Source organism: Chiloscyllium plagiosum, unplaced genomic scaffold (assembly GCF_037043375.1).
Source record: "Chiloscyllium plagiosum isolate Xiang-an unplaced genomic scaffold, Cpla_swu_hap1 HiC_scaffold_44, whole genome shotgun sequence".
Lineage (NCBI taxonomy): Eukaryota > Metazoa > Chordata > Chondrichthyes > Orectolobiformes > Hemiscylliidae > Chiloscyllium > Chiloscyllium plagiosum.
Window position 1 is genome coordinate 10,920,938 of NW_028270182.1, and position 17,058 is coordinate 10,937,995.

Consider the following 17,058-nt stretch of genomic DNA (forward strand, 5'->3'; position numbering starts at 1 on the left):
GCTCTAGTCCAGGATTCTCTTACGGTAAACTTGCAGGTCGAGTCAGTATTTAGGAAAGCAAATATAATGTTGGCATTAATTTTGAGAGGACTTGAATATAAAAGCAGGGAGGTACTTCTGAGGCTTTATAAGGCTCTTGTCAGACCACGTTGAGAGTATTGTGAGCAATTTTGGTCTCCTGGATGTCCTGGCTCTGGAGCAGGTCCGGAGGAGATTACAAGAATTTTCCCAGGAATGAAAGGCTTAATATGTAAGGAATGTTTCAGGACTTTGGGTCTATACTCGATGGAGTTTAGAAGGATAGAGTGGGGGGAGGGGGAGGGGCGGGGTGGTTGGAGTCTGATTGAAACTTACAAAATACTTAATGTCCTGGACAGCCTGGATGTTGGGAACATGTTTCCATTAGCAGGAGATGAAGATTGAAGGGCACAGCCTTCGAATAAAGATTCTCCTTTAGAATGGAGATGAGGAGAAACTTCTTCAGCTGGAGAGTGGAGAATCTGTGGAATTCATTGCCACAAAGGGCTTTGGAGGCCAGGACATTGAGTGTATTTAAGACTGAGATTGATAGGTTCTTGGTTGTCAAGGGGGGGGGTCAAAGGTTACGAGGAGAAAGCAGGAGAATGGGGTTAAGAAACTTAGCTATGATTGAATGGTGGAACAGACTCGATGGGCTGAATTTCTGCTCCTATGTCTTACCGACTATTGTGATGCAAGTGAGTGTCTAAACAGAGGATCTCCGAGAAGATTAAACAGTGGGTACAAGTAAATTCTGTTGAGGGGAGGGGTCAGCAGAAGGTGTGATGGACCAATAGTCCTCACCCTGAAAGTAGGAATTGGAATGAGCTTTTATGGTAGCAGTGGAAAGTTTCCAAGTCACCCCTGATGGCGCCCTGTTGGGTCCACAGAAGGGGCCCACTGAGGCCGGGAGACTCCGACCGAGGGGAGAGGGGTAGGAAGGGGAGGAAAGAAAAAGAAAAAGGAGACAGGGGAGAAATGAAGATGAGGCCGGTCTCTCAGGTGGTGAGGAAGAGGAGGGACAGGGCGTGGTCCCAGTGGGGGAATGAGCAAATGAACGCTTGAGCTGGGGATTTAAGCGGATGAAAGGGACCAATCGCAGCGAGAGGGGCATCACATGGGCTGACATCCTTAAATTCGCAGGTTTGGCTGTAGGTTGGGAAGGGAGAGGGATAGATTGTGCCTTTGATACACGGAGTCAGCTGATTGTATTGTATCCATTTGCGGTTCCTTTGAAATGGACACGCGCTGAAGCCGCTTTGTTACATTGTTGCAGTTTCTGGACAGAGCGTGGGATTTCCCCTTCTCCTGCCTCTCACCATGTCCAGTGAGACCTCTCCCCTTCTCAACTACCGGCTCTATAACGTGGCCGGCGGGTTCGCCGAGAGCTGCGGCGGGGCCCCGCAGGAAGACGAGGTCGCCGTCTCCAGCACCGCATCCCAGCCCGATGACTCCAGGAAGCTGTCCACTTTCTTCGGGGTGGTGGTCCCCACTGTGCTCTCCATGTTCAGCATCGTGATCTTCATGCGAGTGGGTAAATGCTGCCTTTTCACGTTCATCCCGACCCCCCTCTCTCTCTCTCTCTCTCAATACAAATTCCCATCTGTATTCCTCCTGCAATGATTTCTCTTTCTAGAAAACGTTGACTCACTTTTTACACTAAATATCAGGAGCTGCATTTTAAAAGCTGCCCCTTGCTTCAACTGCGGCATTTGTGTGTGTATTTTAAATGTATTTTAATGGCAGCTGCAACGTTGTATCCTGGTGACCTTTCCCTCACCTCCTTTGCTGCATTGGATGTACACCTGGAGCTCTGGGGGAGCAGTCCAGGGCTAGAGCTGACCCCTGTCAGAGGCGCCTCCTGTTAAATTGCCCTGCCTGCTTTAGCAGGCTTGTGCACCGTTCGAGAGAGCACTCTCTTCCCTCACTTTATTGGAGGGGATGTTTAGTTTTCTTTTGCAACATGAACTGAAATTGCTGGAGAAACTTGTCTGCGGTGGGAAGGGAACAGTTAATGTTTTGAGTCCTGTGACCTTTCTGAACTTAAACTGCAGTTCCGGGAACCTGTAGTGTCCCACTTGCCCCATCTGTATCCTTCACTGTCGAGTTAACTGTCTGTAGTCAGGGCCTGATGTGTCTCTGTGTATATAAGCTCCTTGAAAAGAATCTGCTCTGAGTAAGGTGCTGGGACCTTGCTGTAAAGAATCATAGAATCCCTAAAGTGTGGAAACAGACCATTCAGCCCAATAAGTCCACGCTGACCCTCTGAAGAGTAACCCACCCCAGATCCATTGCCCAATCTTATTGCTCTACATTTACCCTTGACTAATGCACCTAATCTATATATCCCTTAACACTAAGGGTAATTTCCCATGGCCAATTCACCTAACCTACACATCTTTGTGACTGTGGGAGTAGATTACCCCACACAGACATGGAAGAGGTACCTACAGTGTGAGTTCAGTCTCTCTTGATGCTGCCTGACCTGCTGAGCACTTCAAGTGCTTTGTTTCATTTCTAATATTTTATAAATATGACTTGGTATCGCTCCTGTGAATTATCATTGCTTTTTAAAAAAAAATAATTCACACGAGCAATTTCTTTTTCTCTTGCTCCTATCCTGTGACCTTTTTGGTTTTGAAACACACTTGAAAACCATGTGCTAAATAAAGGCATACTGTATCGTTTGCTAATCTCATTGAGCTTGGGTTTACCCACTTGGAGTCATACAGCATGGAGACAAGCTGCTGGACCCAGTCAATCCAATTTAGTTGCCACACTAAATTAGTCCCAGCTGCCTGCTCCTGGCCCATATCCCTCCAAACCTTTCCTATTAATGTACTTATCAAAATGTCTTTTAACAACACTTTTTTTTAAAAGGCACCTGGATGGGTACATGAATAGGAAGGGTTTGGAGGGATATGGGTCGGATGCTGGCAGATGGGACTGATTGGGTTGGGATAATCTACTCAGCATGGACAGGTTGGACCGAAGGGTCTGTTTCCATGCTGTAAATCTGACACTAAATGTCCTAACTGAACTTGCATCCACCACTTCCTCAGGAAGTTCATTCCACATGTGAAACATGGAATTGGGGGGGGGAGGGAGGGGGACTTACTATTCAGTTGAAACTTTATTGCTGGAACAGCACAGCAGGTCAGGCAGCATCCAGGGAACAGGAGATTCGACGTTTCGGGCACAGGCCCTTCTTCAGGAATGAGCAGAGAGTGTTCAGCAGGAGAAGATAAAAGGTAGGGAGGAGGGACTTGGAGGAGGGGAGTTGGAAATGTGATAGGTGGAAAGAGGTCAAGGTGAGGGTGATAGGTCGGAGTAGGGTGGAGGCGGAGAGGTCAAGAAGAAGACTTACTATTCACCCTACCCATGCCCCTCAGATTTTATCAATTTTTCAGGTCACCCCTCAGCTCCAGTGAAAAAAGTTCCACTCTGTTTTTTTTTAGTAACTCCATCCCAACAGCAGCAGCATAAATCTTTTCTGAAACCTCTGTTTAATAACATCGATACTACTTTAACCAGAACAGAGACCTTGGAGTGCAGGTGCATAGTTCCTTGAAAGCAGAATCGCAGGTAGATAGGATAGTGAAGGTGGTGTTTGGTTATGCTTTCTTTTAGTGGTCCAGGCACTGAGTACAGGAGTTGGGAAGTCGTGTTGTGACTGCATAGGACATTGGTTAGGCCACTTGTGGAATATTGATTTCAATTCTGGTCTCCCTGCTATAGGAAGGATAGACTCCGAGTCATAATGGTGTACAGCATGGAAACAGACCCATCGGTCCAACCTGTCCATGCAGACCAGATATCCCAATCTAGTCCCACCTGCCAGCACCTGGCCCATATCCCTCCAAACCCTTTCTATTCATATACCCATCCAAATGCCTCTTAAATGTTGCAATTGTACCAGCCTCCACCACTTCCTCTGGCAGCTCATTCTGTACATATGTTGTGAAACTTGAAAAGGTTCAGAAAAGATTTACAAGGATGTTGCCAGGGTTGGAGGATTTGAGCTATAGGGAGAGGCTGTACAGGCTGGGGCTGTTTTCCCTGGAGCGTCGGAGGCTGAGGGGTGACCTTATAGAGGTTTATAAAATCATGAGGGGCATGGATAGGATAAATAGACAAAGCCTTTTCCCTGGGGTCAGTGAGTCCAGAACTAGAGGGCATAGGTTTAGGGTGAGAAGGGAAAGGTATAAAAGAGACTGGAGGGGCAACCTCTTCAAGCAGAGGGTGGTACGTGTATGGAATGAGCTGCCAGAGGAAGTGGTTGAGGCTGGTACAATTGCAACATTTAAGAGGCATTTGGATGGGTATGTGACTGGGAAAGGTTTGGAGGGATATGGGCCCAATGGGACTAGATTAATTTTGGATATCTGGTCGGCATGGATGAGTTGGACCAAGGGGTCTGTTTCCGTGCTGTACATCTCGAACTAAAGGATGTTATCCTGTCTGTTTGCAGTGTGGTGAGCTATGGTGTGTTTGTATCCGAAAACTTCCAAGTGGTAGTGCCTGGTTACCTTCACCTTCTAGCGGTTACCCTCCTCCTACCACCCATTATTCCTAAATGTCTGCTTCAGCGGTCTGCTTCCCTTTCTCTCAATCATGGGTAACTTGCTTCGCCTATGGTTCTATGGCCTATATGTCCAGTCTCCAGACTCTCCCATGTCTGGAGTGGGTATTGTTAGGCCAATGGGTGTGGGGGAGAATGTGGGAACAGTGTTAGGATAAGAGGGCCCATCATCTCAGGCTGAGATGAGAAATGAGGGTCCCCTCTGAGCTTGGGTGAATCTTTTGGACTTCAGAAAGTTGCAGATGCTCCATCATCTATTAATAGACCTTGTCTATTTATCCTATCCATGCCCCTCATAATTTTGTAAACCTCTACAAGGTCACCCCTCAGCCTCCAACACTCCAGGGAAAACAGCCCAGTCTGGCCTACACGTGACTCCAGACCCACAGCAACGTGGCTGACTCTTAACTGCCCTTTTAAAACAGTAAACCACTCGGGTGATGGGCAATGAGGGTCCCCTCTGGTGTTGTACTGACTCTTGTCGTCTCCTCATTGCTTTTTTTTCGTCCTGGTTTCCATCCTTATCCCTTATCCTTGCATGTTCTCTCTCTCTTGATGTTTGGCACCGGTTAAGGGGAAAAGTTGAATATTTTAACTGTTTCAAATACCACCCGATCCTGACTGACTGCAGTGGGTGAGAATGGGGGAGTATTCTTCGTGTGTGTTCTCGTAGAGCACAGTTTCTGTTTTGTCAAGGCTGCAAGGGGGGGGTCAAAGAAACATTTTCCTTCTACTTCCTCCTCTCTCTCGTGCTCGCTGTCTCTCTAGCACAAAGCTGCCTTGTGTTTGCTGTCTCGCTGTCCCTGTTCAAATGCAGAGCACGCAATGCTGCAATGGTACCAGGGATGATTGGTAAAGCTAGCGTTTGTTCTCCAAAGTCACTTGGTCGGTACATTGAGTATAGGAGTTGGGAGGTCATGTTGCGGCTCTACAGGACCACTTTTTGGAATATTGTGTTCAGTTCTGGTCTCCCTCCTATAGGAAGGATGTTGTGAAACTTGAAAGGCTTCAGAAAAGATTTACAAGGATTGGAGGTTTTGAGCAACAGGGAAAGGTTGAATGGACTGGGGCTGTTTTCCCTGGAGTGTCAGGGGGTGACCTTTTTTTTTTTTTATAGAGTTTATAAAATCATGGGGGACATGGATAGGGTGGAAAGACAAGAACTTTCCCTGGAGTGGGAGCGTCGAGAACTAAGGGTTTAGGGTGAGAGGGGAAAGAATATAAAAAGGACCTATGGAGCAACTCTCTCTCGGGGTGGTGTATGTATGTAATGAGCTGCCAGAGGAAGTGGTGGAGGCTGGTACAATTACAGAATTTAAAAGGCATCTGGCTGGGTATATGAATAGGAAGGGTTTGGAGGGAAATGGGCTGGGTGCTGGCAGGTGGGACTTGATTGATTGATTTTAGGTGGGCATGGACGAGTTGGACCGAAGGGTCTGTTTCTGTGCTGTAGGACTCTGATTTGATTCTTGCGGGACAGAAATCTAAGAGGAGCTTTGGGTTTAAAATCATTTTGATTTTTGACAGAGGGGATGAGTGGTAGGAGGTTTACCGACCAGAGGAGACTCTTTTAGGAAAGATAAAAGATGCTGTTGAAAGCAAGATAATCCGGCCCGGAAGAGCCCTGTCTTCAGCTGGTATTGAAAACCGAAACGACTGCAGATGCTGTAAACTTGACAAAGTGCAGGTCAGGTGAATTGGCTGTGCTAAATTGCCCGTAGTGTTAGAGTCAGAGGGAAATGGGACTGGGTGGGTTACTCTTCAGAGGGTTGGTGTGGACTTGTTGGGCCGAAGGGCCTGTTTCCACACTGTAGGGAATCTAATCTAAACTTAATAAAACAGAAATGGCTGGAAAAGCTCAACTGTTCTGGCAGCATCTTGGGAGAGAAATTGGAGTTAATGGCTTAGATCTAGTGCTGCTTGTTCAGAGCCTTTCCTCATGACCTGGATGGATTGGCCTCCAGTTTGGGGTTTGAAATGTTAACATGGCCTACGTGTGACTCCAGACCCACAGCCTTGGTGTTGATCTTTAGCTGCCTTCTGAAGTAGCCACTCGCTTCAAGAGCATCAAATACCAGCCTGGCCCTGCAATTCCCAGCCCTATCTGTGAAAGGATGGCTTTTATAAAAAATAAAATTTGGAGAACTTTGGGAAGGTGAATGGCAAAAAAAAAACAAAGTGTCTTTGTACGTGAATTGTAAGTTAATTTCAAGATAAGGTTAGTCATGTTAGCCATCACCGTGCAGGGGTTAAAATGCGCGAATATTTGAGGTGCTCCCTCCATATTGAATGGGTTGTACCTACCTCGATTCCAGATCCTATCTGTGGCGTGGGACTTGAACTCACAACCTTGACTCGTCGCAAAAGCCGGCAGTCGAGAAGCTGCGGAGGGAAGGGTTTTCATCTGTTCAGGGGCTGACTCCCCAAAGTCACTGGCACAAACTCTCTCTGCTTGCCTGGGTGAGCACAGGCCCAACGACACGGAAGAAGTGAAGACCGTAAGAAATAGGAACAGGTGGAGGCCATTCGGCCCCTCGAGCCTGTTCTATCGTTCAGTAGGACCATGGCTGATTTTTTTTTTTCCCCTGCCCTTTCCCCATAACCCTCGATTCCCCGATTGATCAAGAATCTCTCTATTTCAGCCTTAAATATACATGAGGACTCTGCCTCTTCCCCCCCAACCCACCGTTCCTCCACCCCACAGCATTCTGTGACAAGGGGAGGTCCAAAAACCCAGCAGAAATACCTCCTTATCTCAGTCTCAAATCAGCCCTCCCCTGCTTTGAGACTGTGCCCCCTGGTCCGAGACCCCTTCTGTGAGGGGATACAACCCAACCCCCTCAGCATTGAAACAAAGACTTGGCAGGGTCAATGAGATCGCCCTCTTGTTCCTCTAAACCCCAGGGAGCGGTGTCCCAACCTGTTCAGCCGTTGCTCATAAGGCAATCCCTCCGCCCTGAGGGATCATCCTTCTCTAAACCGCCTCCAATGAAATAATATCTTTCCTTAAATAAGGAACTGCTTGCAGTCCTCCAGATGTGGTCTCCCCAGCACCTTGTACAGTAAGACATCCCTGCTCTTATACTCCAACCCCCTTGGAATAAGGGCCAACATTCTGTGACCCTTCCTGATTCCCTGCTGTACCTGTGTTCCTAGCTTTGTTTCATTTACAAGTCCCAAGAGGGGGACTAAATTTTTAGTTTTAGTAATAAAGTTGATTTTAAAGCACAATTACAGTGGTGGGTAAACTGGGTGAATAAATAAAACACAAAACATGACACATGATGATTAGAGGTCACTAACCTGTTGCTTATACAACCTTTTTGTCTCCATTTAAATAATCCTCTCCCTTTCAATCTGAACAACTTTGCATTTTCCCACATGAAATTTAATTGCCAACTTTTTACCCACTTCATTAACTGTCAATAACTCCTTAAACTGGGCATCATCCAGGGACAAAGTTAGCCACTTGATCGGCACCACATCCACTCCGCCCCCCCCCCCCCCCCCCCCCCCCCCCACCACCACCAATGCTTGGTGTGTACAGTACACTGCAAAAACTCACCAAAGATCCTCAGACAGCAACTTCCATTTCCCCCCAACTACTTCCACCTAAAGGGACACAGCCAGCATTTATTGTCCATCCCTAATTGCCCCTGGAATGTGGTGATGTCCACATGCATTTCCCAGTTCAGTGTAGTGGCACATCCTGTAGCAGGTAAGGGCAGTTTGACCCTCTCCCCAGCCTGGGGAAGGTAGGGGTGCTAGAAGGGAGCTGATAGCCATTCTCCCACTCATCCCTTGTCTAGTTTTTGGATTCTGTGCTGTTCTAGAGCTCAGTTTGGTGTGTATAAGTTGATTGCATTAGTAGTTTGTTCCTGTCTGTCTGTCTGTCTTCAGTGAAGGGTGTTGAGATTTGAGTCTTGGTGAGGAGGAGATGGTGATTTGTTCAGACCTGTCCACGTTGTGTCTGCTGCTTCACTCTCTTCCTGGAAATGCAAGTGTTTTTGAAACTGATGATCTACCAGTGATATTGCCAGGGTTGGAGGATCTGAGCTACAGGGAGAGGCTGAACAGGCTGGGGCTGTTTTCCCTGGAGCGTCGGAGGCTGAGGGGTGACCTTATAGAGGCTTACAAAATTGAGGGGCATGGATAGGATAAATAGGCAAAGTCTTTTTTCCCTGGGGTCAGGGAGTCCAGAACTAGAGGGCATAGGTTTGGGGTGAGAGGGGAAAGATATAAAAGAGACCTAAGGGGCAACATTTTCTCACAGGGTGGTACATGTATGGAATGAGCTGCCAGAGGAAGTGATGGCTGGTACAAGTGCAACATTTAAGAGGCATTTGGAATGGGTATATGAATAGGAAGGGTTTGGAGGGATATGGGCAGGGTGCTGGCAGGTGGGACTAGATTGGGTTGGGATATCTGGTCGGCATGGACGGGTTGGACCGAAGGGTCTGTTTCCATGCTGTACATCGGACTATGACTTGTGCTCTGAGCCAAGGGTTTGGAATTCTGGGAGGTGCAGGAGGCAGCTGGGGATCACTTGAATGTTGAAACTGAACTCATCCAAACAGCGATGAAGCTGAGCTTCACTCTGACCGGTGGGCGTGTAACGAAATAACAGAATGACTCAGCCACTGAATAGGGGTGGCACAGTGGCTGTGGTTCGCACTGCTGCCTCAGTGCTAGGGACCCGGGTTTGATTCTGCATGGGTTTCCTCCTGGTGCTTCCATTTCCTCCAGCTGTCCAGGGATGTGCAGGTTAGGGTGGGTTAGCTGTGAGGAAGTGCAGGGCTACAGGATTGGATACTGTTCAGAGGGTCGGTGTAACTCGAGGGGCCAAACACTGTTCCCCACTGTCAGGATTCGATGATCCATCTTTTCCCCAGGTATCTGAAGATACAGACTTCCCTTGTGTGCTTCTCAATGTAATGTTTCTAAAGTGCTTTTAGAGCCATTTTTAAGTGTTTTGACATGTAATTGCCACTCAGCGAGGAGGCTCTGTAGCTGGCTGGTGCACAGCTGTACTGTGATTTTAAAGGCCAGTTCATGGTTTGTTTAAATGTTGAATTTTTAAAGTGAAATACAGGCTGAATTTCCGCACCACCCCCCACCCAATCGTCATCCTTGGGTCACTTCTATCCTCTTTTATAGAGGTGATGGTGGTGGGGAACCTCCATTTAGCAGCAGCCCCTTGATCCACATTGGAACATCATCCGACATGGGTAGAGTCCAAGCCTCTGGCCCATGGGGTGCTAGCATTGCCCTCCTTGAGCTGTGCACTGACCTGTAGTTGTGTTGAGAGTTGGGCCATTATCGGTTGGGAGATAGATGTGGTTTTTGTGTAGTTGATATGGTTGTGAAACTCCTTCGTTTGGCTAATCTCTCTTCCTTCCTTCCTGTTATGGCCTGAACCAAACCCCCTCAAAAAATATTTAGCCTAGGCCCTCAAGTTTTCTTAATTTAAAGGCAGGACATTGTATTCCAGATGCAATTTGGTTGGTCAAACTACCAGGCTTGAAGCAAAACTCACTTTATTCAGACGCTATAGTTAAAATACAAGAAAAAGAATTGGTATAGCCTTAACTATTGGAAAGCTTAACAGAGTAATAGATTATTTAACTACTGAACTGCAACTTGTTCCTAAAAAGTAACATCCTGTTAACACACCCTTGACAAAGGTAAATTCGTAAAATAGATTTCTCCCATGCAGTTCTCCAATCCAGGAGGAAAAACATCAACAGCACACTTAGTGTAGCAGGGAGAGATGTACTGTAGCTTCCAGACCCCAGCAACAATTGCAACTGAGACTCAAACTCAAAATCCTGTGGGAGCTTGTTCCCACCCAGTCAGGCTGCTTCTACTGTTCCAACTTTTTTAAAAACAAATTAAAAAAAAAAAACCCAAGGCACCTCCAACTTGTTTATTTCAATAGGCAGCTCAGCCATTCTGTCTTACAACACTCTTCAACAAAAGGCCTAGGACACAATACAGCTCTTAAAGCCATAGTATTGTTGCGTTGCCCACTGGGACCACTTGCACAGGTGTTGTGCAAGGTCATGTTCTGAAAGGGTTAATGTTGTAGTGGCTTCCCACAGTCTGTGGCCCAATCTGGGAGGTGAAGGAATTAATCCTGCAGGAAGCTATGTTGGAGGCAGGTGTGACATAACCAGCTTTTGATGATGTCACTTATTTTAGGCACAGTTAACACGGTTGCCCTATAGTGTAATTAATAAAGTGAGCACCCCTTCTGGAGGTGGTGTCATCTGCTGTTGTTCATTAGGCCTGTAGTCTTGCCCCATATTTGGTCAACTCGCTTCTTTAAAAGTGCAGGGAGGTGTATTACCAGTAGTGAACCACCCTCTGGTAACCTGTGGCTGTGCCTCCCAAGTCCCACATGACAGTGGAGATCAAATATTTGATGTTGGACCGTGTCAAATTCCTCACTTGTCTTCCCAGCTCAGCTGTCAGCTACAGGCTGCTGTCTTCAGAGATGGGAAGGAAGTAAGGAAGACTGAGAGTAGTGTCTGTTTTGTCTCCAGCTCTCCGGACTCTGGTAGTTTGCAAGTTGCTGCGTTGTGACTCAATTTGCGGACATGCCTCTGAGTCAGGGTGTTGTCAGTTTGAGTCCCCGTCCTGGAGATCTGAGAATCCACTTTGACGCTCCCCGAACCCCAAAGCTGAGGTGAGATTTTTAAAACTGGGGTGGAAAAGGGTGTCATGGACTGCACTTGAGGAGCAGTGTCCTGAACCCCCCTCTTAACGTCCGCAAAATCGTTTTTAGGGCAACTGATCCATTGCTGTTAATGGGAGCTTGCTGTGCATAAAGTTGCCTGCCCATGTGACATGTCAAATACTTTCTATCGGTCGTACAGCTCTTGAGGTGGTTGGGAGCTACTTAAATGCAGGATGACTTCCCCTGTATTGGGGCAGCAATAGTCCGACCCAGGAAGTGGTGAATTGGGCTGTGAGAATGGAGGCTGCTGCACAAATGCAAGTTGTTGTTGCAGCAGGCAAGGAATTGAGAGAGATGCCCCACTTGCAGGCAGATGGGGCTAGTTTAGAGTGGGATGGCGCAGATTTGGTGGGCCGAATGGCCTACTCCTGTCCTGTGCTGACTTACGTTTGACGTTTAATCAGAAAATAGAGGTGGCGAGTGCATCAGTTGGAATTTGACTGTAACAGGGTGACTAGAAGTGGACACAGTACTCGGGAAGTGGCCTCACCAACATCCTGTACAACCTCAACATGATGTCCCCAACCCCTGTACTCAACAGTCTGAGCAATGATGGCAAGCGTGCTAAATGCTGCCTTAACCAGCCTGTGTACATGTGACAATAGAATTACTGTGGAGGTATCTGTGTCCTTTGTACTGTTTGATCCGAAGCTAAACTGAAACATGTTGGTTTTTACAGCTCTGTAAAACTGACTCTGACCTCAATTAGTGGCTAATCAGAGGGGGTGTAGTTATATTCAGGAAGTAATCGGCCTTTATTTATTCATCAAACAACAGATCCTCTCCCTGGTTCTGTTACATAATACGTTGTCCTACCAATCACTGCCATCTGTCCATTTTAAAGTGACCGTTTCGGCCATGTTGGGATTTCAAGTGGGGCCTCCTTACCCAGGCATAGAGTCCCTACCACCGGCCGAAGTGTGTAAGGGTCTGTCTGATTAGTGTAGGGCTAGTCTCCTAGTCTCTGTTTCTCTGCCTGGCATGATGTAGATGTTTTCAGATTGGCAGGCCACACTCCAACCCAAGCAGGCTCAGGCCGTCATGTTGAGGTTAAAAGTCTGGGGCTGGCGAGATCCAAGGCCGCACTGGCTGCCACGGAGACCCAGTCAAAATCCGACATCCATCTTCCAGTTTTTAACGTCTCTCTCGATCTCACTGAGGGAATGGAACAACTTTTTTCGAGGTTTGAACACCAGAGAACTCTACGACCTTTAACCCCCTTAGCCCCCACCCACACCGAACACCTTGACGACCAGTGCTTCAGAACAGCTGGTTAGGTCATCTGGTTACAAAAGCGCTCTGGCCTTGTGTAGGTCCTGGGGTCTGACTCCAAACCCAACACTTGAGTGTTTCCTTATTAGAGAGAGCTCTCTTCCCAAAGAGAAGTGAGGGCAAATTGTATTGTTCTGGAGTGGGCGATTTGGATCATTGAGTCAGAAATGCCGCCTTTGGTCCAACTCGTCTATCTCGATCCGAAATTAATCTACTCCAGTTTGCCAGCATTTGGCCTGTATCCCCCTCGACCCTTCCTATTCATGTCCCCATCCAGATGGCATTTAAATGTCATTTGTACCAGCCTCCACCACTTCCTCTGGCAGCTCATTCCATACATGCATCATCCTTTTGTCTGAAAAAGATACCCCTCGGGTCCCTTTTTAAAAATCTTTTCTCCCCCACCCTCTAGTTATGGGCCCCACCCCAGGGTGGGGGGAGCGGTGGAGGTGAAATGGCCATTAAGGTGAAAATTAGTTCATTATGCCTGTTTTACCAGGGCCCCAAGGGGAGAGGCGGAGGACGGGGGAGAGAGTGTGGACTGTCTGTCACCTCCTAGCTACACTCAGTTCCCCACATCCTGTCAGCCTGCTGTTCCTATGGGACACTCCAGTTTACTCCCTGTTCAACTCCTTCCCACACTATTCCCCTCCCTCAGTAATGGTAGAAGGTGTAATTCCTGTCTATTTTAACCCCTTACTAACCAAGGCCCATCTTCTGGGTAAAGCTGTAACTTTTCTTTGTCCCCCTTTAACCCACAGCAGACCTTGCTCCAAAGTCCCAAAGCTGTCATAATTTTAAAAATGGATTAAATAAATTGAGATCTGAAAGGGAAGGGGTGCCTGATCTGTTTTGAGCTTATCTTCTTGACAACTAAACTTTCTCTTTTCAATTTTACTTTAAACTAACTTTTGCCGGCTTTGAGATTTGAACCAATGATCTCTGAATATTTGCTTGAATATGCAGCCCTGTGACATTTCCACTGCTCCATATTCACACACTCCTCTTCAATGTGCATTTAAAAAAAAACTGTTAGATCAGATGTCGCCCATTTCAAAACCTGTTTTAATAATTTACATGAACGCTCAGATGTTCTATTCATCTTGCAAATTTTCAAGGAAAATCTATTTTTGGGGATCTTTTAGCACTGAAATGACAGCAAGTGACTTTGTTTGTTCGTTTTCTGTTAATAGCTCTGTTCTTTGTAACTCTCTCTGCAAATACTTGGTTCCTTTTTTCATCTGTTCTAAGCAGTGGGAAGTCACTAATTTTTTTTTATTAACTACCTCTTCAGATTGGGGAGGGACTAAATTTTATGGTTGAAGTCCCTTTGGGTAGGCACTGTTTCCCTGCCCCTCCTGCTGGGAAAAGAGGCACATTTCTGGCTGCTTTTTACCCCTTGGGTGAGACAGGCCATTTTACCCCTTCACCCTCCTTGTGCTGTCCACTGAGACCCCTGGGTGGGTGGGAGGGGGGGGGGGGGGGGGGGTTGTTAGTGAGTGGTGTCCACCCACCAGTGCAACAGCTACCTTTTGAAATGCTTCCAAAGATTTAAAAACAAGCCAATCCTGTCTCTCTGGATCCCAGTCTCTTTCCCAGATGTACCACAGATGGCACATGCAGGTTGAGAGTTGTCCCCATAATTCTCCTGGAGACACTGTACCAGGGAGTTTGTCACTTTTTTAAAATTTAATAAATGACCTGGATGAGGGCGAAGAAGGATTGGCTAATAAATTTGTGGATGAATTAATGTTGGTGATGCTGTGGACAGTGCTGAAGGATGTTGCAGGTTACAGATGGACATAGTTAAGCTGCAGAGGTGGCAAATGGAGTTTAATGCGGACAAGTGTGAGGTGATTCACCTTTGGAAGGAGCAACAGGAATAGAGAGTACTGAGCTAATGGTAAGATTCTTGGTAGTGTAGATGAGCAGAGAGATCTCTGGGTCCATGCACACAGATCCCTGAAAGTTGCCACCCAAGTTGATAGGGTTGTTAAGAAGGCATACGGTGTGTGAGCTTTAATTGGTAGAGGGATTGAATTTCAGAGCCATGAGATCATGCTGTGCTGCAGCCGCACTTGGAGTATTGCGTACAGTTCTGGTCACCACGTTACAGGAAGGATGTGGAAGCTTTGGAAAGGGTTCAGAGGAAATTGACTTGGAAGTTGCCTGGTATGGAGGGAAGGTCTTATGAGAAGGTTGAGGGACTTGAGGCTGCTCTCGTTAGAGAGGAGGTTGAGAGGTGACTCAATTGAGACATACAAGATAATCCGAGGGTTAGATAGGGTGGACAGTGAAAGCCTTTTTCCTCCGATGGTGATAGCTAGCACAAGGGGACATAACTTTAAATTGAGGGGTGATAGATATAGGACAGATGTCAGATAGTTGATTTACTCAGAGTAATAGGGCTGTGGAATTCCCTGCCTGCAACAGTAGTAGACTTGCCAACTTTAAAGGCATTTAAATGGTCATTGAATAGATATAGGGATGAAAACAAAATAGTTTAGGTTAGATGGGCTTCAGATTGGTTCCACAGGTTGGCACAACATCGAGGGCTGAAGGGCCTGTACTGTGCTGGAATGTTTTGAGTTTAAGACCTCTTCCTTAAAGAGTGACCAGCCAGCAATGATATGTACCTTACCCCTTCCAAACCACTTACAGGTTTGTAATTACAATCAGAAATAGTGAAGGAGGAGGATTCCAAATTTCTGCCATCTTTGTTTTTGCTCGACTCTCTGGCTCCTTGTCAGAGTCAGCCCCTCTTAAATAGCGATTCAGAGCAAGATATTAAAGCTGTTTTGCATGCTCTCACTCGCTCTCCACAATAGCTCTGTGATGGCTCTCCCAGATGGTCCTGTTTATAAACCTGCCTTGATCACCGCCTGCATGCTATTAGTGGCAGAGCCATACAGCACGGAAACAGGCCCTTCAGCCCAGCTAGTCCATACTGACCACAATCCCAAACTAAACTAGTCCCACCTGCCTGCTCCTGGGCCAGATCACTCCAAACCTTTCCTATTCGTGAACTTATCCAAATGTTTTTTAAACTTTTGTAACTTGTACCCACATCCTCCACTTCCTCAGGAAGTTCATTCCACACATGAGCCAGTCTGTATTTGTTTTAAAAGGTTGCCCCTCGTGTCTTTGTTTTTTAAATCTTCCTTCTCTCCCCTTTTTTATAAATTGTGACCCCTAGTCTTGAAATCCCCCCCCACCCATGAGAAAGGGCACCTGCCATTCACCTTATCTATACCCCTCCAGATTTTATAATCCTCCATTAAGGTCACCCCTCAATGCTCCAGGGGAAAAGCGTCCCAGCCCCCCCCTCATAACTCGCCCTCCAGTCCCAGCAACAGCCTGGTAAATATCCTCTGAACCCTCTCCATCTTAATAATAATCTCCCTGTAACAGAGTACGACAGAAGGGGCCTCACCAATGTCCTGTACAACCTCAACATGACGTCCCAACTCCTACACTCAAAGGTTTGAACAATGAAGGTGAGCGTGCTATACCCCTTCTTAACCACCCTGGCTACCTGTTACACCAGTTATGTATCTGAACCCCTAGGTCTCTCTGTTCACTTAATGTCCTTTGGGGAAGGAAACTGACATCCTTACCTGGTCTGGCCTACATGTGACTCCAGACCCACTGCAATGTGGTTGACTCTCAAATGCCCTCTGGACAATTGGGGATGGGCAATAAATGCTGAGCCCAGCCAGTGATACCCTCCTCCTTAAACACTACCCAAGGCCCTACCTTTGACTGTATAAGTCCTGCCCTTGTTTTACCAAAGTGCAATATCGGACATTTATTCAAACTCCTCTCCATCTGCCAGTCCTCAGATGAAGACTGATTTGGTGATGCTGGTGTTGGACTGGGATGGACAAAGGTTAAAAATCACAACGCCAGATTATAGTCCGACAGGTTTATTTGGAAGCACTAGCTTTTGGAGCGCTGCTCCTTTATCAGATAGCTGTCATCACAACCACCTGATTGAAGGAGCAGCTCTCCGAAAGCTAGTGCTTCCAAATAAACCTGTTGGACTATAACCTGGCATTATGATTTTTAACTCTTTGAGGACTTGATTTAACTAATGGATCAGAATCGGGCTGGGGGTGCAATCCTGTGGGGACAGGGCTGGATATCTAGTAAAACTGACACTTCAGGCCGGAGCCCTTCATCAGGATTCCTGCTCCTCGGATGCTGCCTGACCTGCTGTGCTTTTCCAGCACCACACACTCAACTCTGATCTGCAGTCCTCACTGTTTCCTGGATATCTAGTAAAGCTATTCATTAGCTGGAAAGACTTGCTGGGATTAATTCGAACACCTCTTTTGTATTTTTATTTTTCAGGGAGTTGGGGCAATCCGGACCGTATAGTATTCTGAGAATAATCCTGGTCTCCTGGGTTACTAAGACGCTAACATGTCTTTCTCTTTCCTTTTTT

At 46.9% G+C, this 17,058-nt stretch overlaps 1 protein-coding gene across 4 annotated transcripts in view; it reads left to right on the forward strand.

Annotated features, from left to right (window-relative positions):
• The first annotated feature begins 1,174 nt into the window (after positions 1-1,174).
• slc12a9 (solute carrier family 12 member 9) overlaps positions 1,175-17,058 on the forward strand; it is a 37,590-nt gene continuing 21,706 nt past the window's right edge. For 3 of the 4 annotated variants that reach the window (XM_043683551.2, XM_087982792.1, XM_043683553.2), the window contains exon 1: positions 1,175-1,552. In XM_043683551.2, the coding sequence (XP_043539486.2) occupies positions 1,339-1,552 (214 nt within the window). In that variant the 5' untranslated portion in view covers positions 1,175-1,338. The remainder of the gene's footprint in view (positions 1,553-17,058) is intronic. The other variant, XM_087982793.1, reaches the window with a different exon arrangement.